This window comes from Gobius niger, assembly GCF_951799975.1.
Source record: "Gobius niger genome assembly, chromosome: 3".
Classification (NCBI taxonomy): Eukaryota; Metazoa; Chordata; class Actinopteri; order Gobiiformes; family Gobiidae; genus Gobius; species Gobius niger.
In genome coordinates this window covers 11,911,007-11,936,639 of record NC_136854.1, presented here as the reverse complement: position 1 = coordinate 11,936,639, position 25,633 = coordinate 11,911,007, and the positions used below count along the sequence as shown (strand labels likewise).

The window sequence follows — 25,633 nt, the reverse complement described above, 5'->3', positions numbered from 1 at the left end:
AATTTAATTTAATCATTTAATAAATATATAAATAAAATAAATACTTTTTTTTAAAGGCAACAAATAATCGTTTGAATAATCGTGATTTCAATTATGACTAAAATAATCGTGATTATTATTTTTTCAATAATCGAGCAGCCCTAGCTTGCAGTCAGGTCTGAGGAGAGAGGTGAGGTGCTCACAGAAAACACGCATGTTTTTTGGTAATCTTCTTAATCTGTATTCGATTCTATGTACTGGGTGAAATGTTTGCATGGCGTGGCTTTCTGTCAGTGATCAAGAATGGCATTCATTCAACATTCAAAGAAGCAAAAGAGCAACAACCATAACATGTATTTGTTTCTTTTTTTGTCCTTTGCAGTGTGCTATACAGAGATCGCATAGTTTAAAGCTTACGCCACGATTTGTCAGTGAATGCTCAGACCGGGCCAGCTTTCGTTCATTAGTCATGAAGCCTTGGTGAAGAAAACTCAATGCAAGTGTCTCTCCTCAAACACTGTAACCAGTTCGCTCGTAAAAACCTACCCACGCCACAATAGCGCGCGATAAGAGTTTACGAGGCCGTAAGTTAATGATCAACCAAACATGTGTGGGACGCTTGAAGAAAGTGTGCCTTTGTCCCTTTCCTCTCTTCACCCAGATTTTTGGGATTCCACCACCAGTGAGAGGGGTGGTCCTACCTGCGCTTGCTCTCCTTATCCCGCACGGCGCCGTTGTCCTCGTCCAGGGGCCGGAGCTGGGAGCAGGAGGCCGAGAGGCGGTGCTTTTTGTCTGCGCGGTGGTGGTGGAGGTGCAGCACGCTCTGGCGAAACAGGTCCTTCCCAGGCTTCACCTGCAGGAAGAGGCAGGGACACAAACACACGGCGGCTGAAGGGGAGCTGTGATGAAATACGTGTATGCAGAGTTAAGTCTGACCAGCTGTGTACAGAGGTAAAGGCCCACCCACTCAAAAAAAAAACATGAATTTTTCCGAGTAGACTTTGAAAATGTCTCAAACCATATAAGATGACTAGTATTTTCATATAGATATAAAAAAAAGTATTGTCCAGCTATCAGTATAGTAAGTAAGTAAGTGCTAAGTGCTTTATTTGTCATGTGAAGTATCATTAAAGTAATGTAAAAAAGAAAAATGTAAAGGTACCCAGCCTTGCTCACACTACAGTCAGATGGAGAACCTTGTGGCAATATACTGCAGTGGTTCGCATACTTTTCACACCAAATACCACTTTTATAGAATATTTGACCTTCCAAATACCAGCAGGCTTAGATCAAGATCAAATAAAAAATAGCCCTAAATTGGACAAAGTCTGTCTATGTCTAAACCAGAGAAACACCTTACTATGATGCCTTTCTAAACCATAAATATCTACTTAAAATGAATGGATTTGAACTTTTGGGACTTAATATTTGCTGTCTAATTAGTTCATGAAAAGCCCTCAGTTTGGTTCAAAATTGGCTATGATGTGTATCAGGTATATCAGCGATTGTGTATCCACATGATACCTTTTTCTTGGTTTAGGGATTATGCGGCAATGACTTCCGGTCACCATATTAATTAATAGGAGCAAGTCATTATTTGCAACTAGAAACACTGTTACATGTTTTACACGTTGTAAACGGAATTGAATTAGCTTCACTACATCAAATATTAATCTTTGCCGCTCCAACGACAGATTCCAGGTGGAAAAGTGACTTTTTATTAACAGGTAATCTCTTGTGGAGCCGCGGCTATAGTCGCCTCACCAGACCATGCACCTGACGCACTTTATTTCAATTCATGGACAGCCCATGGACGTGTATTTACACAGTCTATCTGCGATCACATTCATACCAAACCAGAGGGTAAATATTAGTGGTGGGCCGTTATCGGCGTTAACGTGCTGCGTTAACGCGAGACTCTTATCGGGCGATAAAAAAAATATCGCCGTTAATCTATTCTCAAAGCTGGGTTGGGAGCTGGGTCTATACTGCAAGCTATGATGACTTTCACCGTGATATTTTATGCAGGGCTTAAAATATTTTGGCTGGGGGCCGGATTTCCGGCTTGAGGCCTCTGGCGCAAGCAAAGTGTATCAGACTGCAAATTATTTGTCCCGTTTTTCCGAGCATTTGTGAAAAACTCACGTTTCCCGCACTTCTTACGCTCCATGAATGCATCTCACACGCAGCCTCGCTTTTACGTGATTCCTCTGAAACCAAAACAACTGCCACACGGATGCTGTAGCTACTTTTGTTATGGATTAAGTTTTGCCAAATGGACGCTGTGACCAGACGAGTGAGAATCGGATAAAGAGGCGAAGAGCAGCAGGTTCTACAACTGATCCACAGTGAGTTTATTTACTTCTTCTGTGAGTACAGTCGGGCTAACGGGGTCGCATCACCCGCGCTAAATTAAGCACTAAAAGCCCCGCACGAGAGCGCGGTGTCGGACCTGCCCCGCTCCTCCTCCTTCTGCAGCCGTGCGCGCGGTGAGACAGGTGTGCACGGGAACGACACGCTGCGTAAACCCGCCCGAGCGGCTGCCGCTGACCCGCTGTTAAAAGCGAAACGTAACGCCTACAATATTGAACAGAGCCTTGCACTGTCACAAATACCCGATTCCAGTGGAGTCTATAGACTAAAAAATAAGTGAGTCTATTTGTTCCGCAAACGCGCACACAGTGGTGTGAACGCGCACACGTGTCAGTGCGGCCGGTGTTGACCCACTGGACACAAGCTGAAAGTGGCTCCAGGTCATTATTTTACAGCAGTTTTCCTTTAGGCTCAGTCCCAATAGCTCCAGCCAAATCTAACCAACAGCCTGATTAACAAAACATGTATGACACTTAATCCTTTACTTACTAGATTATTTTCAAAAATATTACACTTTACATTTTGGTCTATACTTGTATTTTACCTCCCATATATTAAGTGTTTGCACAAATTGGGAATACATTTTGCAATACAGGCTACATTGCCAATATACAGTAGCCTCTATCTAACGTTTTTCTTTTTTCTTTTAAAGTACCGATAAGAGCACCATTAAAAAGCCCATGTGGAGATCTTCTCATTGTGCGGTCTTTCACAAAGATTTGATGCAGATCAATGTACTTTAGGTTTGAATATAACAAGACGAGCATTACAACACTTTTTTGTTTTGTGTTGATTATTTGCAGAGATTTTGGTTTGCAACTGAGCTAAATGCAGTGTGTAGAATGTGGTTTTTTTACACGCGCCGCCGAGTTCGGTGGTTCTAATCGAATCGCCATGGGCCTGGAGTTCCTCCACGGCATGTGCCTACAACGACTTCATGACACAAAGTTTGTGAAACGCAAAGGTTTTCACATGAGCGGGCACCATGAGCGCACCGCTCTTTACGCACCACTGGATATGGGAAGCTTCGTGCAGCAAGTCCCCAAGAACTGCTCCAGATAAAGGACACCAGCGTCCCACTGTTCACGAAGGTGTGTTGAAGTCCAGAGCACCTGCTCTTCCAGCAAGACCGTGCAGCTCGGTCTGAGGCAGACGAGGGTTTTTGTTCTCAACTCGTCTACCGACTTAATCCACACCGTTATTTAACCATTATAATTAACACGGAAGTCGTTATAACCCCCTAAACCAAGAAATGCCAGTTTTATAGATTTCCTAATTTTGTTTTCAAATGAAAATAACAATAAAACAAATCAATGATTTAAACAAAAAAACAAAAAAACACACGGATTCCACCTGTTATATGTTAAACTGAAAATACCATGTGTTTTGTGTATTTAGTAAAAAGAACATGTTCTGACCAGGTCCAGTGACGATCCCAGAGAATATGTCCGGCTGACCTTGCGCTCCAAACGGACACCTGCGGCAGAATCGTGAAACATATGAATGATGCATTAGTCTTATGTTCTGAGACTGACAGAAGTGAGGCTGCCTATCTATGCATCTGCTTTGTCATGAATTCATCTTCCCATTTTATGCTTTATTCAGTTTTAAACAGTAAGAATTTTGTTCTTTGCGATTTGCTGATTCACGGTTAGTCACCTGAGTGTGGCTGGAGCGTGCGCCTGTGTTGCTCCAGCTGGCTCAGGATGGTCTCTCTGTGCGTAGGGTCCTCGACTCCTGCTCCCCTCAGCTCCTCCTCCGTCACGTTCACCAAACCCTTGACAATGCAAAAAAAACATGAAGGATCTGCTCATGTCAGGGATGTCAAGTACACAACAGCGACCTCCATTCATACTGGCACCCATCATCACCCATTTTGTTTTACCCTCCGTCATAAAACATACATGTAATCTCAGTCAGTAAGTAATACCAAGTAATACTGCGATATAATATAGCAAAATACAGTTCAGCCTTTGTTCAAGTTTGCACAGAAATAATCTGAATCTAAATACATCTTTGGTCTTTTTGCGTGACTGAGGGCACACAGTTCTTCCATATTGTGATATGTTCTTACCTGAGCTTAGACGAGTTGATACGTACCTGTCTAGTCTTTGTGAGCAGACAGGTACGCATCAACTCGTCCAAGCTCAGGTAAGAACATATCTCAGTATTCAGTCTTCAATTTACCATGTATTGTTTTATGGTGTATAGAAACTTACTAGAGCGAGAAACACCTCTGTGAGCCCAAACTAACTAAGATGAAAGAAAAGGCCTCTCATATATATGTAGAAAAGGTTTGACATCAAATTATGGAACGTAAACCCTTATAGGTATGGGTTTCTTTTTTTTCTTTGTCTTGCACTGATGGGGGAACTGCATTTTCTCATTGACTCACCTCCAGTCCATAGAACTCCCTCTCCAGGCATTTGGTGTACTGAGGGAGGTCAATCTGCCTCAACCACCACGCAATGGAGCGGTTATTCATGTCTACAAACAGATAGTACATACTGAGAAGAATGCAGATCATACATCGTGATGAAAGAAGTTACTACATTGGAGTAGCATATGCACTCATGGATGTAAATATAGGATCATGCATAAGCAAACAAAACATTTTTTATCCCATTGTCGCTAGAACCTTATGGCCACCAAAGATTTCACGCGTGTGGTTTATAATGACACATCGTAAATACGTTTGTTGTATTGCGTAAATGTCACTGACTAAGTACAATGTCACAATAAATAGTGACACATCTCATAGCACGCAACAGGAATTTCCGAGTCTTTTGCCAGATCCATATTTCTTTCATATTCAGATTGCAAATTTAATCGCAATCAAATCTAAATTACAATAGGCTGTAGAGTTGATGCAGCTAAGAATTCTATTGTGGCAACTATGGTAACCATCAAAATGCTGCAGTTTCGTCTTGGTTTATGGTTCATGTACCTCTGTTTTGGCTGGATCTATCCACATGAAACAAAAATGTCACAAAAATGTCACTTTGTGACCAAAATGTCACAAAGTGTAACGTATTCCCTCTCAGCACAAAGGAACTACGGTCAAATGACTGTCTCATAAAGGCGTCCAAAAGTGGAGACAATATTCAAAATGATGTTGGTCAGATAAAAGGACTTTCAGCCACAAGATGAATGTGGCAGATTATTGAATCCAATCACTTAAAGAGTTGAATTGTAAGGACACTATACTACAAGCTTTTATGACTAAATACTGTTTGAACATGTATCTACAGGTGTGCGAGGAATGCAATAATTCTCAGTTTTTAAACATTTTCAGAAGAATTCGCTGCCTTGCCTTGTTCTGCTGTGCCTCCACATTTCTCTTAGACTGTTTTCTGTCTGTTGCGCGACAGTCCGACCAGCTGTGAAGTTTGTCAAGTAGCGTACGTATGTTGCACCTACCTGTGCAATGGCTCCAAGTGGGGTCTCCGCAGGGCTGCACCCCTCTGCCTTGCCCCTCTACTCTTTGTTTGACACCCCTATGCCCGCACGTCCACACAGCCTTTCTGTCACCACGCATGCATTAACCGTCAATAATGCTCCGGTCCCTCACTTTTGCTCTTTGCAGTTTCAGAGGAGAACCCGCTTCCCCTCCTCCAAAACCTGCAGGGTCACTCCGCAAGCCAATCAGATACCCCCTGCCCCTGTCAGCCAGTCAGGGTGCAGGGATTAGCATGAGTACCCAGGAGGTGGGGAGAGCAGGCCCGGGCAAGTCGTGCTGAACCAGTGAGAAAAACAAGGAGAAGATGGAGAGTAAGAGTGTCAACATGTCAAGTCACAGAGAGGTATGTGGAGCTGTGTGGAGGTATGTGTGGAGTAATACACAAAGGTAACAGGGACATCTAGTGGTCATCGGCCGATATGTACATATCCAGTACATAGCTGGAAATAGGCCAGTGGTGGATGTTTTATGTGGGAGTAGAACCCAGGGTTGATGTTTTTGTGGTCATCTATTACCAAATTTCATAGAGAGGTGATAAATCTGAGTGGCGAGTGCTTCAAATGGCTGTTAAGTAATCGAAAAACTGTAGACAAACACAGGTGCTCTCAAGGAATAGGCTGAAAAATATACGAAATCAGAAAATAGCTTGCTGAACCCATACAATGTCTGTCATAGAGAGGTGTTGTTGCATATCCGGTGCTCTGATGCATTGTAGAGCAGGCTCACACTGACAATGTTATTATTATTGCACATGCATTGATGTACAAGACTCAAAAACACTTACCCAGGCCTGCTTCTAACCTTGTGGGGTTCTTCAGTGTACCCCAAACTATCCTATCTCATATGAAGCTTAACTGTCCCACCCTGCACCCAATGCTGAAGTAAAAATCTCATTGAAAATCTCTGCAGGCGTTTCTAAAATATGAAGTTGTAAGAGTTTAAAGGCACGTTGGTTAATCATTTGATGAAAATGTAGCAAAATGCTTTTAGAACTTTTTATTTAGTTAAGATAAGAAGATAAGTCTTCAATTTAGAGTTGTGTGTTTTAGGCCCATGAGCTACCACAAACCTCTCAATCGTTCAGGACATTAAACAAATACAAACAACTCCACCAGTGTCATCTTGACCATGAATGATCAAAATAAAAACTACACAGAACAGACAGAGAAAGAAAATAAAACAAAATAAAGACACTACAAAGTCAGGGTGGGAGGGGTAGGCGTGGGGGGATGCAGTACAGTTATTGATAGATTACGTTCATGTTACATGTCACATGTCACTATTGCAAGAACATCTCACTCATGTTTTGAATATTGTCTCCACTCTTGGGCACCCCTCAGAGAAGACAATTGGTTCTCAGTCCAGTCAGAGACTTTTTGTTGTTGTTAATATTTGTTAATTTATAACATGTTTCTATGTTGCTATGAAGGTGCTACAAGAAATAGGTTCCCAAATGTTGAGGAGGTATCCTTGCTCAAGGTATAGTGTTCCATCATCTCCATTAATAACTTGCTCAATGGCCAACAGGTCAGAAAATTCATACAAGCATTTGTCTACCTTTGTCTAAATTTACGTTTTTTCCTATTAATCAAAAATTGTTCTTTTTGCTGCTATAAAGGCAAGATTGGCCATTTTATAGTCTCTTTTTTTATGTAACTGAACTTCCCTGTAACCCACTAAACACATATCTGGACAAAGAGGAAGGGTAACATTTAATAATTTAGAAACTACTCAGACTATTCCTTGGACTTCGGGTCATTGCCATAGCATATGAATCAAAGTTCCTCTTTGCCCACAGCCACCCCAGCAAAGATCGGAGGAGTTTGGGAGTTTCTGGACTTATCTGAACAAAATGCATTTTATTGCTTATAGGGCCTGTTTTTCTGGACATTCAGAGTGACAGTTATTGTTTTGTTTTTTGAACTAAACAATGAATTATGCAACATCTTTATTTCCTCAGCCTTAGTGTACCAAATTCCTTTGGAGATACTAATATACTGAAAAAAAACAGATAACAGGCTTTAGGGGCCTCCACGTGATTGATTAGGTCAGTGCCTCAACACAACACACATTGAAATGGTATGGAAGACTACATAATAACATAACACTAACTAACCGCTGCTGTGCCTTATGACAAAGTGGGAAGGGTTGTCCACAAATCTGCCTCTAAAATGGAGGTTAGTTAAATAAGTTATCCTTTAAAAAATATATTTTGATTTAATTGTTTGAATTACTTGTTTGATTTGTTTGATTTGAATAGTTTGACTGCAGTGCCGTTTCAAGTCTGTCTCCTCAAGAGCTCAAAACGCTGTTTCCACTTGCTGATGTCATGAGGTGGAGACCCATGATTCTCTACTTCTCCTAGATGTGCTGAACTATGTTTTAAAAGCACAAGCACCTTCACCCTTTCATTTCAGTGCTCATATTGCTTTCAGTGTCACGTAAATAGTTACTGATTTTATTCTGACTTCAGTCCATGCTCTCCGCTTGCAACAACCGCATTTTGTGTCCACAGAAATTACTTGCAAAGGGCTTTGTTACTTTCCACCACGGCTGCTGTTATATGTGTTCGCAGCAGAGCCCGGGTGCGTCGCTGAAAAAGGAAGTTGCGGGATGATGTTAAAAGCATTTGACACAGTGCAACGCTGCAGACACCCACCACGGAAGAACGTACGAGAGGAGAGAGAGAGAAAGAGAGAGAGACAGAGAGAGAAAGGGAGAGAGAGAGAGGAGAGAGAGAGAGAGAGAGAGAGAGAGAGAGAGAGAGCGCAAGGCGGCAAAGAAACCATGAGTGACAGAGGAAGGACAAGTGCAGCTGACAACTACTGAAGGTAGGTCTCCTTAAATATATTAAATGAATGGTCGTGTGGCTCTTTAAGAGTTTCATCAAAGTGTTGACAGTACTTGGAAAAGAGCAGAAGCTCTTCCAAACTATGAGTGAAAGTTAGGACAGTAACTTAAGTATTACCACTGTGATTAATAGAATAGTTGCAAATGGAGTAGCTAACAAAGTACTAGAGCATTGGTTCCAAGATCGCGGAGCTTGTACTGACTATTGGAGAATATGTGCACAAGCTTCTTCTTTTGGTATGAATGATCCGTGTCTAGTTTTTTGTTTACAGAAGGTATTAAAACTTATTATCCTCTTTTGTGTTTTTAGCTCAAGCATAGCCAGAGTTAAATCTGAGGGTATGTTGCAAGTGAGGGGTTTTCTTGGTGTGAAAAAAAGGCTGCGCTCAACTCAACTTTATTTATAGAGCACTTGCAACTCAGTTTTTCAGATATACATTTGAAAAAGAACAAACAGCAAATACACATTTTAAGTAAGACTTAAGACATCAACAAGCTTTATTTAGACTAGTTAAGTACAGGAGCTGCAAAGGGGGACGGGACAGCTCAGCAAGTAAGTAAGGAAGCTACAAAAAAGGGAAAATCCAAGTAAGTAAGTTACCGTAAGTAAGTTAGAAAAAAGCTGGAATTTGCTTTACTTTACTTTATATCTTTATTTAAGGGACAAGGTACAGAAATATTAAGATCAACGTTCCTGGTTTCAACAAATCTATTTACAGTGCATATTCAAATATTTGATTACTATAACAATATAAACTTTCCTCTACATCTAATCCCATTTGTAATCACAGCTCTTCAAAATCAGGTATCGGAACAATAACATGGCACATAATGTTTATGACATATTTCTCACCATTATAGAATTATGATTCTATAATCCACCTTGTCCTAGGCGTACATTTTAGGACGCACGCACGCACACACACACACACACACACACACACACACACACACACACACACACACACACACACACACACGACACAGGGGAAATCGTTCACCTTAAGACAGCATAGAATAGGCCCCAAGATTGTTCCCTGGGGAATCCCTGTCCTCATTTCACGTGGGCCTGTTTTTGCCAACATTTTGTATAAATTGTTTTTTATGTAATAATATAACAAACCAAACAGAACACAATTAACAACAAACAATCAGAGGCCAAAATTGAACTCTAATTTGGAGACAATAAGACAAACATAGAATGTAATTGTATTAAACCCTTTGGTAGAAGACAAGATTCAAGATTTTTTATTTGTCAAACCATTTCAATTTGACAAATACAATGACACTTTGCAGTCACTAGAAAGTTTGAATGTCTGGTATGATGGTTAATGAGACTGGTTTGTATAGATATTTTAGTAATGTTTCTTTTTTTTTTTAAAGGCAATGTTTTTCTGGCAGCCACCGCTCTGTATGTGGTCTGTTATTCTTTATGCAGCTTTTATATTTGACATGAGCGTCTCTGTATAAGCGGTGCTATAAAGGGGTTATCATCTGGCTAAGCTAACACTGGCTGAGCGGTAAACAAGTGAAGCCGGTGGAGTCAAATTGGCCAATCACGGACTGCACCACAGAGTCAGTATATTTGAATATCACTAATAAAAATCCAGCTACTAAACTCATAACAGATATATCACACCATGGAAGTCATGTGTATGATCACATTTGAATGTTCAAATCTTGCAAATTGAAGAGCTTGCAAAATAGGTGTGTGCAGAAAACTCTTAAATCTGATTTACTGGAAGCACTGGAGCAGTGCTTAAGTGATATACTGTATCAACAATCTAAAGCTAAAGTCAACAGGAAACCAAATCTAGAACATCTGCAATATACTACAACAAATATTCCCATAGCGTGTTGCTGCTCTTTTTGATCAAATGTTCACTAGAGCTGCTGCTTCTAAACTGGGACAATTTAAGTCAGTGTTTTTTAGCCGGTCTTCTGTAAACTGTTGTGTGTGTTTGCAGAGAGCAGATATGGAGCTGTGGCGTCAGTGTGCGGGGTGGCTCATCGACTGCAGAGTTTTACCAGAGAACCATCGGGTCACCTGGGAGGGGGCGCAGGTAACCCCCCCATCTGTCTGTCTCTCTGTCTCTGCACACCTGGGCTGCTCTTTGGTTTGGTTTAAAGCCTCTGAAAATTTCCCAGGGACGTCAAGCTACTAAACCAGTTCTGCAACTGACCATAAATGACCAACTTTTTATTTTATACATCTGATAGGCTTTTGGAGTTATATGTGTGTTTTATTACACTGTAGGTTTAGGTGATGAGAAACCAGCTTTAGTTTTAACCCTTTAACCCCTACCTGGACATGAGCTTTCTCCAGTCTGGCATTACCCAAATCTAAAAGACAAAAGAGTGGCAAAAGAGCGACAAGAACGTGCCGGAAAAGCTACAAAAAAGTGATGAAAACATGATAAAGTGACGAAAACGCAACAAAAAAGCAACAAAAATACCTCCAAAATGTGACAGAAACGTGACTAAAGAGGGATGAAAAAGCAACCAAAAAAGTTTGGCTTTTACCCAAATCTAAAAAGCTTATTGAAAAAAGCGTCAAAATAGCAACAAATGCAAGGATGGAAAAGCAACAATGATACAACAAAATATGTCTAATGGCATAAAGAGGCACAAAACCACTTCAAAAATGTGACAAAAAGTTACAATCCGTTTCCTTTCAAAAGAGGCATTACACTGTTGCTCTCCAGTCGAGAGGCTTTTTAGATTTGGGTAAAGCCAAACTGGAGAAAATGTGCTTGGTTAAGGTTAAACTGGATACTATTATTACATGGCCTCGATCCAATGTGCCCAGGTGTGTGAGCTGGCGCACGCTCTCAGAGATGGAGTTCTTCTGTGTCAGCTGCTCAACAACCTGCTGCCCCAATCAGTGAACCTCCGCGAGATCAACCTGCGCCCACAGATGTCCCAGGTAACATAACATGACTAACAATACGGCACGTTTGCTACACACACTGCGCTTTGTACAGTGAACCGCTGCAGGAAGAAAGAAGCTGATTGGCCAGTCTGATAGGGAAACGCTTTTATCTCAAGCTCGACTGATAAGCAGCACATGACCAGTGAAGTCGTACTCCTTGTGCCAAAAGAAACATGTCCATACTTTATACTTTTTTCAAAACATGTTGTAAGGTGGTTTCTTTAGGAAGAAAAGCGCATGGAGTTGTGTTTTGAGTAATGCTGGATTCATTTTGTTTCATTGAGACAATAGGGGGATTTGCCTCCCTTTCCTAGAGATCCCGACACTTCACTGGATCATTTCACTTTTGAAATCGCCTTCACTGCAGAGTATTAACAGTGGCGCATGTTGTTTTAGCCTTATTTAAACTGCTTAGATAATCCGTTTATCTGTTTTCCAAATAACCATTCTAAGTAAATAAATATCAATGTATCAATGTATTTACATAAGATAGAACTTTATTGATCTCACAATGGAGAAATTCACGTGTTACATGCTCGTGCAAGTACTCAGGAACATGCTCTGTCTAAGAACAGGATAGTGTGCAAACAAGTACTAGTAATTAAGATATCTTTTATATACAATGCATAGATAATAAACATTTGAGAAGAATATGAATAATATCCAAACGTCAACGCACTGGAAAGTTTACAGTCATAGTGCAGGTGATTGATAAAGTGACACTGATGTGGTTTTGCGTAGAAGTTACTTTACTGTAGTGTTGTACAGTCAGTGGGGATGGAGGACCTTCGGCAGCGCTCCTTGTACTGTGAGTGCCTCGGTCTGACTGGTGAAAAATATTAACGTTGTCCAATCTCCAACGTTCGTCTTGACCACTCTGGTCTTTTGGACCAATCCCGTCAGTGGTATTGCTGTGAATCGGCAGGTTTTACATGACAACAACAAGAACTTTTATTTATAGTAATTACCATCACGGTGATGATATGTGTGTGCCTCACATCAAAAGGATCCCAGGTTCGATCCTCGGGCCAGACGGGGCCTTATTTGTGTGGAGTTTTCCACAAGTTTCCTCCAGGTGCTCCGGTTTCCCCGACCACTATGGCTACAAAGCAGTGTTAAGACTAAAATATAATATAAAATTATATTATTATAAAATTATATAAAATTTTTAGTCTTAATTTTAGTCAAAGTGATATTTTTGACAACTAAAATTGGACTAAAACTAAATAAAATGTTTTTCATGAGACTAAAACTATGACTAAAATGTCCAGATATTTTCGTCGACTAAAATAAGACTAAATAAAAATGAAAAGGAGAGACTAAAATCATCCAAACTTCTATTGACAGTCTGAAAGAGCCTCACATCATGTAAATTCTCTCATGTGCAGCAGCTCCATGAAGCAGAGGAACAAGATTAAATATGATTAGAATGAATATTATAAACGCAAAGTCGACTAAATTAGTCTTAAATTTAGTCGACTAAATTGACATGCAATTTTAGTCGACAAAAACTAGACTAAAATTGAAATGACTAAAACTAAATTAAAACATATTGTCAAAATTAACACTGCTACAAAGGGGCCAGGACACCCCTGAAAAAGAGATTCTTAATCTTCTGATTTTGTCAAACCATTGCTGAACACTTACAAAGATGAGTAACATTTTAAAAACTGATTATTTATTGGCTTTTTTTTAGCTGTGGTTTGAAACCTGTGATTGGGTAATACAATGTTTGGTGGATATTTGCTGCTGATTAGATCAAGCAAATGTTTGTCCTCTCCCCAAACGATTGAAACCAGAGCCTTTCCAGATGGATCACTGTGCTAATGACATTTGTACTGTAGCTGTCAGATTAGCAAAATAGAGGAACTGGACTAAAACGACTAAGACATGCTCAACTCAAAGCCTCCAGCTTTTGGACAAATGCTGCGCTATAAAGCCTCAGAGTGTTTGAGCGTTACTTCTCACTTATACCGTTGTCTTATGAAACCACATTGTGCTCTCCGAGCTGTTGCACATCATTCAGTTTGCGGCTAGTTCAGCTCCTCTGCTCTGGGAGTAGTGCTTTGTTAGAGGACAATTTGATTACTCAATCTCCCACAGCTACCTCCCACATTGCAGAGTGAATTATATATATATTAAGTGAAAGAACTCAAAACAGTAACTATTGCAGCCCTTCTAGCTACTTCTGCTTCTATTGCAAAACTGTGTAGAGGAAAAACAAGTTCAAAACGGTTACATTTACTTTTGGTTCAATTTTAGTCTTGATTTTGGTCCTGATTTTGTATTTCCTGTGTCTTGTTTATTTATTGGAACATACTGTGTTGAAATGATTCAGCAAAATATATTACGATAATATCATCATTGCAATATGTGAGACAGTTGTCCACTGCAGCATTATTTCCCCGTACAGTATCATACCGTCGTAGCAGGAGGTTTAGCTTGTCTCTCTCCATCCTGACTCAGATGAGGCTTGCTATCTGCTGTTTCACTGGTGATTGTGAAACTGTGGGACTCCTGTGATGTCAAGCACAGTGAGTAGAAGCCTGTACATGTGCAACAGAGGCATGCACACACACAGGTCGCTGCTGTAACACAAGACCAAAAGGGCTCCACACTGGTATCGGTCGGAGCGCCATGGTTCCCCTTTTTCTCAAAATGGACTTCCTCTTCTCCCACTGCTCACAGACACGCAGCTGCGAGAGCGGCCGGAAGCGAGTGAGCTGCCTGCACTCACACCGCTCTCAACGTGACATCATAGTATCGGCCCTCTGCTAAACTTCCACCAATTTCAACTGATATGTTTTGTTATGGTGTTTCTCATTGGAAACTGCTGGTCAAAGAGGCAAAAAGCACCTCTGATTTATCCCAAATCTGCGTTTATTTGTAGAATGGTGCTCTGGTCTTCCAAAACGCCTTCCACAAGTAACGATTTTTTTCCTCCGACCATCACCAACTTATCATTCACTCCGTCTCCCATCTAGGTACTAACTAGGTCCGCCACTACATCAACTAAATCTTGACTAAAATACATTTTCATTACCACGAACGCTACCTTTAAGATTCTCACCAACTTTTAGCCCCATATTTTGGTGAGAAGGCAGGAAATCACATTCTTCCTCCTTTTGGCCTAATATATTTAGAATGTTCACTAGCATGGAACTGTAGTGTAAGATTTAGTCGACAAATCTGATGGGAAATTTGACGTCAACCAATGTGCATGATTTGTTCAACAATTTAAAAAGAAAAAGAAATTTAAAAAAGAATTCAGCTTCAGTGGTTTTCAAGTATCTATAAACAAAGGTGCTGTATGTACAATAGAGGAAAGTGATCTGACAAAAGGTATCTAATAATACACATCTAAAATTACCATTCGTAATGTCTTATGTCGAACAAAGAGCCCCCTACACCTGCAGCACAGTGGAGGCGTCACACGAGGAGCAACAGAAAATATAAAATGGACAAACGAGGAGGTATCCAGGCGAGACTCACAGCGAAGCCACACATGCCTTCTATTGTTCTGGATGTTCACTGGAGAAGAAAACAGATTATCTGCTAAGCTCTTCCAAGAAGATGGTGAAAGTTGTGGAGTGGAGGGAGCGGAGGGAGCTGCGCAGGAGGAAGGAGGAGGTGGAGGAGCTGACCAGTGCAGGACACCACGCTCTGAAACAGGGACAAACCCAGGAGACGCTGCACTGTTTCAGAGGATCAGAGGAGACTGAAGGCAGCCAGCCAGGTTTCCTCCGGGTGCTTCGGTTTTCTCTACCTTCATAAACATACTGGTCAGGTTGACCCTCAGTGGCAGCGTGGCTCAGTGGCAGCGGCTCAGGACTAACACCTGAACACTATTTAAAGTACTTACTTAATGCTGTGCAAATAATCCTCCTTATTTCAACATTGGGCAATAGAAGCAGCATGCACATTCCGATATTACTTTTTTTTTTTATGGCAGAAGCAGAAATATAGGGGCAGTGGTTCCAGAAAGGTCTCTTGCAGTTGTGATGCTATAGTTTCAAAATGATATGTTGATTGATGATATATTCTTTGATATGATCGGTCACTCAATTTTATTATACAGATGAGAGCACTTCTCTGTTTTCTGTTTTCTTTTTTTCAACATTTTAAAGCTGGTGTCAATCTTATGTCAGTGACAGAATATTTTGAGCAAATTAATCATTGGAGCTCAGATTGGCATCAAATAACCCATGTAGTGCCACAAGGCTCAGTCCTTGCTCCTCTATAATTGATTCCATGTATCACACCATTATCCAAAGTATTTCTAAACTACACCATGTTGTTGCATTTTTTTACGTTGACGACACTCAAATTAACATAATCTTTGGATGCCTGAAGCACTTTGAGTAGTACTTGCATGAAAGCTAAAGTTGTGTTGCAATTATGGCCAACCTTCTATTGCATATTTCTATTTCTATTTTTGCCCTATTGCAACTGAATGGAGCCTTTAATTAAAATGAAAGTGATTTTAGTATTGCAATCCCCCTCAGGTTAACTATGTCGTACGTATTTCTTTGCTGCAGTTTTCTACATCATGACTTTGTTTCCCATCCCTCCAGTTCCTGTGTCTGAAGAACATCCGCACTTTCCTGGGAGCCTGCCAGGACAAGTTCCACCTGAAGAAGAGCGATCTGTTCGAGGCTTTTGACCTGTTTGACGTGCGCGACTTTGCAAAGGTGAGTGTCGTGAACGCTCGGGGGAATCCACGCAGCCGAACACGCCCTTTGCAGAAGTGGCACAACAAACGCTCTGCTTTCACTTTCACTGCAGGACGTTTACAGTGTTCTCGTCTAAGCAGGTCCTTTTCCTGCTCATGTCTTGTGGCGGTACTTTTAGAAAGGTTTAAAACGTGAAATAGCTACGCCAAATCAACAATGTGACTGTGAATGTGAATACTTCATTGCGAATTTTGTCTGTAGGTCTTTGTCTTTTGAACAAGTTTTAAAGGGGGGTATGATGCAAAATCGACTTTTTCAAGCTTTACATCATGTTATTATGTCATTCCCTCATCAAAAACATGCCTGAAGTGTTGCCTTGGCACATTCACGTATTTTTGAGTGATCTGTAAAAACTCTGATGGCAGCCATTTTAGGGATAGCTTTTCCTGAGTCCTCCTAGGAACGCCCCCACCTCCTGGAGACGCCTCCGAGCTTTCGTCACCAGCCGAGTAACCAACCACTGCCCCTCAGCAGAACCCCCTCCCCACTGATGCCACAGACAGCGTGTGGAGGGGGCGTGTCGGAAAGGGTCAGAGGTTCTTAAAGAGACAGAGGCCTATTTCAAGACATTCGCTACAGCCATTTTGAGAGAGCAATTTTATACAAGGCAGTTATTCTAATTTACTGCATTTACAGACCAACAGAAGGTTTCGTCATCATTGTAGTGTGCTATAGACTGGTGCTACGTGATTGAAAAAAAGCATAATACCCCCTCTTTAAAACAACAACAAACATAAATATAACATTTTTGTCTGTGTTCAAGTCGCGTCAAGTCAAAGTGTTCAAAAAAAGTGTTAGAAATCGCTTTGTCTAGCTCTAATTCAGTGGTCTTTTCAGATGACAATAGTTCAATAGTCAATTGTTTTTGGCGTACTCCTCCAGTTCATGAGAGCACTTCCATTTCCAGTGATGTACCTGAACGCGTTCATTGAACGAAAGTTCATGAACGCGTTCATATTTTGGGCGAACGTGAACTGAACGCACAGTGTTACTGCCTGATGAACGAAACCATGAACACGTTCATTCTGGTGTCTATGAACAGCATTTCCCGTTCCATTTACGTTCGTTCAATATGGTGCCAGATTTCTTATATCAGTGAATATAAAACCCCGCTGCGCCGTCAGAGTTTACCAGTGGGTCTAAACTCTGGCGGGTCCACGGTGTAGCTCGCGCTAGCTCCGCTCCGCCCCCGCGCCAACAGCCCGACTGTATCCAGTTCTGTGGTGGTGTCTCTGCTGTTTATGGCCCTGGCACATGCCCTGGCACACCGGTAACCAGCGGGTCCGCACGGTGCCCGCGAGCAGCCACAGTGTGAGGTTACGAAGCGAGTCTCCCTTGTGTAACGTCTGTCGCTCCAAACTCCTCTCTGCTCCGCGGTGCCACTCATTTACATAAAGCCACAATGTGGAGTTTTTTAACTACAAATTAGCTCCTAAAACAATCTTATTCACATGATTAATTTACCAAATTAACACAAATGCAATTGAATATTTGTAGCTTCATTTTCCACTAAGAATTTACCAACTAAACTAAAAAAAAATTAAAAATAAAATATGATTAACAAAGATATCCAAAATCCACTCCTAAAACAGTGACAGGCTGACATGAAATAGCTTTAACACTAAGTGAGGAGGCCATAATATTTTTGACTCATGGCAGAAGTCAACTTTCTCCAGCTCTCCCAAGGTTGGCCAAAATGCATCTCAAAATACTTCAGATTGTTGCTTTAAGATATGGAATTTAACATATTTCCCTGAGAAGGGAAATATACTTCTCACCTTTTTCACCCCGATCCGTTTTCATGCCTAAATAATAGCTCGCAGCACAAAAAAGAAAAAGAAAAAAGAACTATGAACTAGTTCATTTTTGGAACTATGAACGAACTATTAGCTATAAACAATTATGAACTATGAACGAACTAGTTCATTTTGAAATTTGGGAACTGAACTTTGAACTAGTTCATGTAGAAAATGAACTTTCCCAACACTGGTCCATTTCTTGCATTCTGGTAAGCTTGCATGCATAGATTTGTTGATTATTTATAGCTATTTCCCCATGTTTCTGTGTGATATCTGACTGGCTGTGTCTCATGGGCAGAAGGAAATCCGATGACTCCCTCTTTATGTCACACTTACACTTCTTTCTCCGTGATTGTGCGGTGTTAGTTTGTAGGCCGACTGATATTGACGCTGCCAGTGGTGAGTGTGTGGGCGGGGGGGATGTTTCCACGCCGGGCTCATTTACAGCAATTGCTAAAATATGAGCGGACACGCCGCGGGGAGAATCCTGTGACACGGCACTTCGGCGTCTGTTTGAGTTCCATCTCTGTGTGTGGACTTTCACTTCGACTTTCGGACTTCCCTTTTCACAAGTCAGGCTGACCGCGTTGAGCAATACTTCAGAGCGCTGAACCCTTAAGACGCATTAACATTTGGGAGGTCTTCTAACTTGAAACGAAACCGCTGAACTTTATCTTGACTTGGCTTTTGGTTCTCAATACGAGTGTCCAATCAGGAAGCAGAATGGGCGAGGCTTATGCTGGCTTAACCCCTTAACTCCCACCTGAACCGAGCACATTTTCTCCAGTTTGGCTTTACCCCAGTCCAAAAGCTTCTGGAAAAAAGCTGTGAAAAAGCAACAAAACTGAGACGAAAACGATGATGGAAATGTGACAAAAAAGTGACGAAAAATGGATGAAAAAGTGGCAAAAATGTCACAAGAAATTGACAAAAAATGAACGAAAAACTGACAAAAATGTGACAAAATATGACAAAAAAATACAAAAATGTGATAAAAATTGGACAAAAAAATGACAAAAATGTGAGAAAATGTGACAAAAAAATGACAAAAATGTGATTAAAAAATGACAAAAATGTGACAAAAAATGACAAAAATGTGATAAAAATGTGACAAAAAAATGACAAAAATGTGAGAAAATGTGACAAAAATTTGATAAAAAATGGACAAAAAAATGACAAAAAAGTTACAAAAATGAGTTGAATACCCAACAAAAAATGATGGAAAAAAAATCTGATAACGTGAGGAAAAAGATCCTCTCGGTTCAGGCGGGAGTTAAGAAGTTAAACCAGTTTGGAAATGAGCTCTCGACTCTTCATTCACGCAGGTTGAGTAATCCCGATAAATTTATCTGTTTCTTCTTCTACGGTTTCAGCGCTTCGTTCTGTACTAACTGTCCTCCATGTTTTTAACCTCTTAACCCTCACCTGAACCAAGCACATTTTCTCCAGTCTGGCATTATCCAAATCTAAAAGAAGAAGTAGCAAAAGAGTAACAAAAACATGCAAGAAAAGCAATAATAACACACTAAAAAAAGCATCAAAAACACGAGACTGAAGAGTGATGAAAAAGCAACAAAAGAAATGGTGAACACGGGAACACGACAAAAACACTTCCAAAATGTGACTAAAACGCAGCAAAAGAGCGACAAAGACACAGCTAAAGAGGGATGAAAAGGCAACAAAAAAAATCAACAAGAAAGCCACAAAAGAGTGATAAAAAAGTGACAAAAAGAGTGACAACGTGACAAAAAGGTTGCGATCAGTTTTCTAAGCCTTAGCTTTCAAATGATGCTTTACACTGGCTATAGGCTGTAAGCTCCAGTCGAAAAGCTTTTAAATTTGGTTAAAGCTGGAGATAATGCGCTTGGTTAAGGTGGAAAAACGATCAACAGATGATCTTGATATGAAATACCCATTACCTTTGTTAGAAATTAGTCACCGACGGTAACTTTTGACAATGGAAATGGATTTTGGGCACAATTTCTGTTAACGACACATTATCGTCACGAGTGGATTTAATTTGATAACTCTCTTAATTTTACTGAGCTGATTCAATTTAATTAGAATTGAACAAATATTTAAGCAGTTTGTAATTTATTCGAAATTGTGGTCAAAAGGCAAAAAAATACAAAGCCTGGACCAAAGCAAGACAAGAACTGAACCTTTGCCCATATTTTTCTGTGTTTGCAAAAAACATGTCACTCTCAATGCAGGAAAACCAATAAGTGTATGCTTCAATCATTGTTCTTTCCCATTTTAAATCAGAAACGCAGAAAATCAAAGTGTATTTGTAATTCAATTTCAACAAGATGATTAAATGCTAAATTACTAAATCAGAAAAGTCTATTCTACGACATGTTTCCGAGTTGAAAGAGTGCAACGCGTGTAGACTGTTGTATTAGTCTTTGGATTTGGACTGAAAATTAAACAACCAATTATCAATAACCAAATATTGTCCAGGCCTAAAAAAGTCTCCAGTATTGCTTGAAGCGAAATACTTTGTGATGACTGAAATTCGTGTGGCAATAATAAGCAACAAAATAAGAATTATGGATCAAGGCAGATTTAAAGTGATTGGTTTATTTTGTTGACATTATTTGATATCCTATTTGGTCTTGATCTAAAATAGTCATGTTTTGCATTGGCTTTTGAGGGTAAAGCTTAATACATCTGGCTCGAAATGATGTATCCGCAAAACCTTTTCCAAAACCAAACCTTCAAAATATTGTTACATTTATGACTGGAATATTGTGTGTCTTAATGTGAAACGTTGATGTGAGATATAAGGATTTTAGAATACTGTCCTTGGCAAGTTCCTGAATTAATCTATTGAGAAAAGTTGATTCAATGTAGTAATAAAACTAAAAAATGTGTTTGTTTCCTATGAAAGCGTTTGTTATGAGAGAAAACTATCCCAGTCCCTCTCAATGTAAAAAAGCTGTCTGTCTCTCACAAAGTGTGACTTAGTCATCAGTGTTCATCAAAGTTGTGGGCACAGTAAAGGGCAGTGGAGGGATTTTATGTAAAAAATGACTTTTTGAGCTCTCGACCACGTCATGAAGTCGCACTTTTCCATTAAAAATACAACAACAACTGCAGTTAAGTTTGTCTCATTCATGCTTAATCACACAAGTCATTTTCCAATCTCTGCTGCTGCCGATCCCCTCCTACTCCAAGAAGCACTGACCAATCTCTCTCTCTCTTGGTCGATAGGATGATTTTCAATTCTGAAATTCAAATTGTGGGCTACGGAATAAGACTTGTGTACGACAAAGGCAAGAGCAAATACCGTCATGAAAACAGCCTAATCGACCGTCTCTGTGTCTCCTTGTGTCTTCTGCAGGTGTTGAATACCTTGTCCCTCTTGTCGCGGTCACCTATTGCCTTACAAAAAGGACTTCAGTAAGTTGCTGTTTTTACTCATAAGTACATATGAAGTGCAAAAAAAAGATTCCAAATATTTCTAATCTCTCCAATGTTCACTCACAGGTCTTTTCCTTTGGGAGGCTGCACAGCCGACGATGACATCTACAATGGTCTGTCAGATCAAATTGAGTAAGTCGGCCTTACAGTAACACACCATAAAGCAGGGGTGCCCAAAGTGGGGCCCGCGAAACAATTCTGTTGGCCCGCCAGAGAGTGATCTACTTTTGCGCAGCATCTGGTTAATACTAACTCTCTCCCATTCATTCTCAATGGCAAATATAGATGCAGTACACTTTTTGGCCACCAGCGTCAAATTGGGGGCACTGTTTCGCTCCTTTCGCAAAGTTAAGGAAACTGTTCTAGTGTCTTGGTATTTGTCAGTCATAGAGCGTCGTAGCATCAACATTCCCAACTTTTTCCAAATTTTATTGCAAAGGTCATTGACATATATGACTTATAAAATAATTTATGCTGAACTGATACTTTCAAATTGGTCTAATATGGCATTTTCTTTGACTTAAAGAAATGAATGAGGTAAAGTCACTGTAGGTACTGCAGGTACAGGTGGTGTTGTTGCACTATATTGCAACAATAATTGATTTTGTTCTACTAAAACTTGGCTTTTGTAGCATACTATTTGCATAGATAGAATTAAATGCAAATGTATACCAAAAAAGAAAATAAAGTAATAATAAGTAGTATTATTTGCAGTTGTATGTGTCTGACGCTGACATCGCCGTGATTGGCCCGCGACCCTTTGGCACTTTTTCATTTTGGCCCTCAGAGACAAAAAGTTTGGGCACCTCTGCCATAAAGCTTTAGTTTAAAGTAGAGCCAGAAGGATATGTTCCTATGAGTATAGAAACGGGCTGCAATCACAACTTCACTGCACTGCCTCTCTCCAGCGTTGACGCGAACCACATTAGTATGCTATTATGCCAAATTGTCTTTTTTCAGCTTTTAACCATCATATTATGTTGCAGCCGCATGTGCACCCTCTGCTGGCATGTTGTGTAACTGCATTAAAACCTATGGGTATTTCCTAGACACAGCCAAAATCAAGAAAAAACATTCATTCTTCACGCAGCGGTATATGTTGAGAGTATTTGCTCGTGTCATAACTTAATATCTTAGATTTAGTAAAAAAAAAAGACTAAACTGACCCTGTACGATGTTCATTTTCATACTTTTTGTCGCTAGTGAGTCCTAAATTTCTCGAGAATAACAAAATTGCAGCAGACAATGCACTTATTCATTCACGAATATTGACACATTTAGTACCCGGGCGAATCAAGAAAGGAGGCCGAGATGTCCAAATATGGTCACTTTCTTTTGGGAGACAGGCGTGGCTAAAAACGTTAGAAGTATATGCAGGCATTACTGAAGTTATGGGCCAGTTGAATTCTTATGCAACATCTCCTCTATAGAAGCTCCTACAGACTCCAAACTGTCCAGTCAAGTTTTTTTCTGAGGGATTCTTAACCCCTTAACTCCCACCTGAACCGAGCACATTTTCTCCAGTTTGGCTTTACCCCAGTCCAAAAGCTTCTGGAAAAAAGCTGTGAAAATAGCAACAAGACTGAGACGAAAACAATGATGGAAATGTGACAAAAAGTGAGAAAAAGTGAGAAACAAAAAGTGACAAAAAATTTATGAAAAAGTGGCAAAAATTTGACAAAAAATATACAAAAAAGTGACAAAATGTGACAAAAAAATTACAAAAAATTGATAAAAATTTGACAAAAAAAATACAAAAAAGTGACAAAAATGGATAAGAAATTGACGAAAAAATGACAAAAATATGACAAAAAAATTACAAAAATGTGATCAAAAATGACAAAAAAATGACAAAAAAGTTACAAAAATGAGTCGAATACACAACAAAAAAATGATGGAAAAAAAATCTGATGACGTGAGGAAAAAGATCCTCTCGGTTCAAGCGGGAGTTAAGAGATTAATATCTTATTCCTGGCCTGATTTATTGAACTTTGAACCGCAAAAAAACGAAGCAAAAGTTTAATTTTTACAGATTGTTTCCCTCATAGATAGATTATTCAAAGACTAATATCCCACGTCTCCTCTGAATCTTTGTAGCTGATGTATCAACAAAATAAACCACACATTTAAACCTGGGTCTATCAATTATTTAGATTTGTCGCTGACAATATAGGCATTTTTGGCCATTGTCATTCATAAATGGAAACGTGAAACGCCAGCGCAAAAATTGCCCAGAATCACGTGTTAGTCTCTTTGTACGTTGCCAGTGACACGGTGGACGAGGATGACGACCTGTACGACTGTGTGGAGGATGAGGAGACGGAAGGAGACGAGATCTACGAGGACCTAATGAGGACAGAGGAGCCGGCTGAAACTGTGAGAAACTTAAACTACGCCTATGATTAGCTCAGCACTCGGTAAAAGCGTTTATGAGATTAGCTTAAAGCTGTTCTGACGCCGTTATTGCGCCGCAGCAGAAGACAGTGGTGGACAAGAGGGAGTGCTGCCTAAAGGAACTTCGACAGACAGAGGAGAAATACTCGGAAACACTGCAGTCCATCCTACAGGTCAGACTGCTCTTCCAAGTTTCCCTTTGTGTGTTTGCGGAGAATCAGAAGGCTGTTTCTAATTCTCGAGCACTTGTTTTTCCTCGTCAGCACTTTATGAAGCCTCTGGTGCGGTTCCTCCAGCCTCAGGACATGGAGAGCATCTTCATCAACATAACGGTGCGATGATAATTCGCTCAATTCAACACATGCAGTCAGTTCAACAGCCTGAATGTGGCGTTTTTTGGTGTGTAGGATTTGGCGGACACTCATCGGCTGCTGTTGGAGGAAATCCAAACGTCCATCTTAGATTTCGGGGCCAAGACCCTACACCAGGTGTTTCTGAACTACAAAGAGAGGTGCACTCCCAAATGTCCTCATCTTATTTCTGTTTAATCGTGTTATAATGCTGTACTTTGATTAAAACTCAGCCAACAGTCCGTACTTCTTCACCAGACTTTCACATCATCTTCACATCAACTTTATAGACTAGGCGCGGCTTTTTGAGGAGACACGTACATTTGCGAAGCCGTAATTCTGCTTAATATGCTGCAAATAATTCCTTTACCAAATGCTAACTAGCTTTTAGGCTAACAAGTGCCCAGGGCTGGTATGAGGAAGCAATTTTCCATCCTAGCAGAGTACAATCTGTCACATTTGATTGAAATTGAAAGGTCAAGCTTATATATAAAGCATAGTTACAAAACATCTCTGCCCCAAAGTGCCGTACAGGTTCAGAGTGCACAGTACAATAAACACTGGCTTTCATTAGAGAAAACCAGAATAAACACAATAATATATAAAACAAGTTATACAGTTAAAATCCAATCCACTTTATTTGTATAGCACCAACAAAAATGTTTCCAAAGTGCTGCACATGAGATCCTAAAAACAGATACAATACTTGTTAGCTCTACCACAAAAAAAGATTAAAATTAAAACAAAAAAAGAATATACTAAAACCTGCATAAAACAGTAAATAGTTCGTAAAAGACATTAATAAAAAATAAAATAGATAAAACAATAAGATAATTAAAAACATTGAATAAAACAATAAAATCAACAAGATAAAATAAATAAAAGACACAGGGACCATACAACTCACGCGGTGTTAAAAGCCTGAGAATAAAAATGGGTCTTAAGACGAGATTTAAAACACTCCACTGTGGGTTTAAAGGCAATGCTACCAAATATTAATCAAATGTATGTAAACCTTTGACTAAGTAATATAAAAAGAAAATTCTCTCTCTCATTCTTCTGGCATTTAGCAAATTGTAATTGACCTAAAAAAGTAAAAGTTAATTCTGATTTCTGCATATGTGTTTTTTTTAGTGTATGTGAGCACTGTGCAATGAAAAAAGAATTGACCCTATAATTGAGCCTTGGGGTACCCCGCAGGTCAGGGGGGCTTTCTGCGTGGTAAAAGATCCAAGGTTTACAGAAAATCATGACATTTTGAAGATCCCCATGCTTTTTTACTGAAGGCTGTGTTAGCAAATAATGAGTGAATCTCAGTCAAATGAAAGACCTGTGGGACT

At 40.0% G+C, this 25,633-nt stretch overlaps 2 protein-coding genes across 2 annotated transcripts in view; one reads left to right on the top strand and one right to left on the bottom strand.

The window, feature by feature from the left end:
* The window catches only part of sh2d3a (SH2 domain containing 3A), a 33,782-nt gene extending 27,912 nt beyond the window's left edge, over window positions 1-5,870 (bottom strand). Inside the window, exons 1-5 of the mRNA XM_079552625.1 lie at window positions 5,773-5,870; window positions 4,748-4,839; window positions 4,012-4,129; window positions 3,771-3,829; window positions 681-832 (exon numbers count right to left, since the gene is read on the bottom strand). Coding sequence (XP_079408751.1) covers window positions 681-832; window positions 3,771-3,829; window positions 4,012-4,129; window positions 4,748-4,837 — 419 coding nt within the window. The 5' untranslated portion in view covers window positions 4,838-4,839; window positions 5,773-5,870. The remainder of the gene's footprint in view (window positions 1-680; window positions 833-3,770; window positions 3,830-4,011; window positions 4,130-4,747; window positions 4,840-5,772) is intronic.
* Window positions 5,871-8,573: 2,703 nt separating this feature from the next.
* Window positions 8,574-25,633, top strand: part of vav1 (vav guanine nucleotide exchange factor 1) — a 28,323-nt gene continuing 11,263 nt past the window's right edge. Inside the window, exons 1-10 of the mRNA XM_079553195.1 lie at window positions 8,574-8,643; window positions 10,630-10,725; window positions 11,472-11,588; window positions 16,169-16,285; window positions 21,470-21,528; window positions 21,616-21,681; window positions 23,817-23,925; window positions 24,024-24,116; window positions 24,207-24,275; window positions 24,351-24,454. Coding sequence (XP_079409321.1) covers window positions 10,639-10,725; window positions 11,472-11,588; window positions 16,169-16,285; window positions 21,470-21,528; window positions 21,616-21,681; window positions 23,817-23,925; window positions 24,024-24,116; window positions 24,207-24,275; window positions 24,351-24,454 — 821 coding nt within the window. The 5' untranslated portion in view covers window positions 8,574-8,643; window positions 10,630-10,638. The remainder of the gene's footprint in view (window positions 8,644-10,629; window positions 10,726-11,471; window positions 11,589-16,168; window positions 16,286-21,469; window positions 21,529-21,615; window positions 21,682-23,816; window positions 23,926-24,023; window positions 24,117-24,206; window positions 24,276-24,350; window positions 24,455-25,633) is intronic.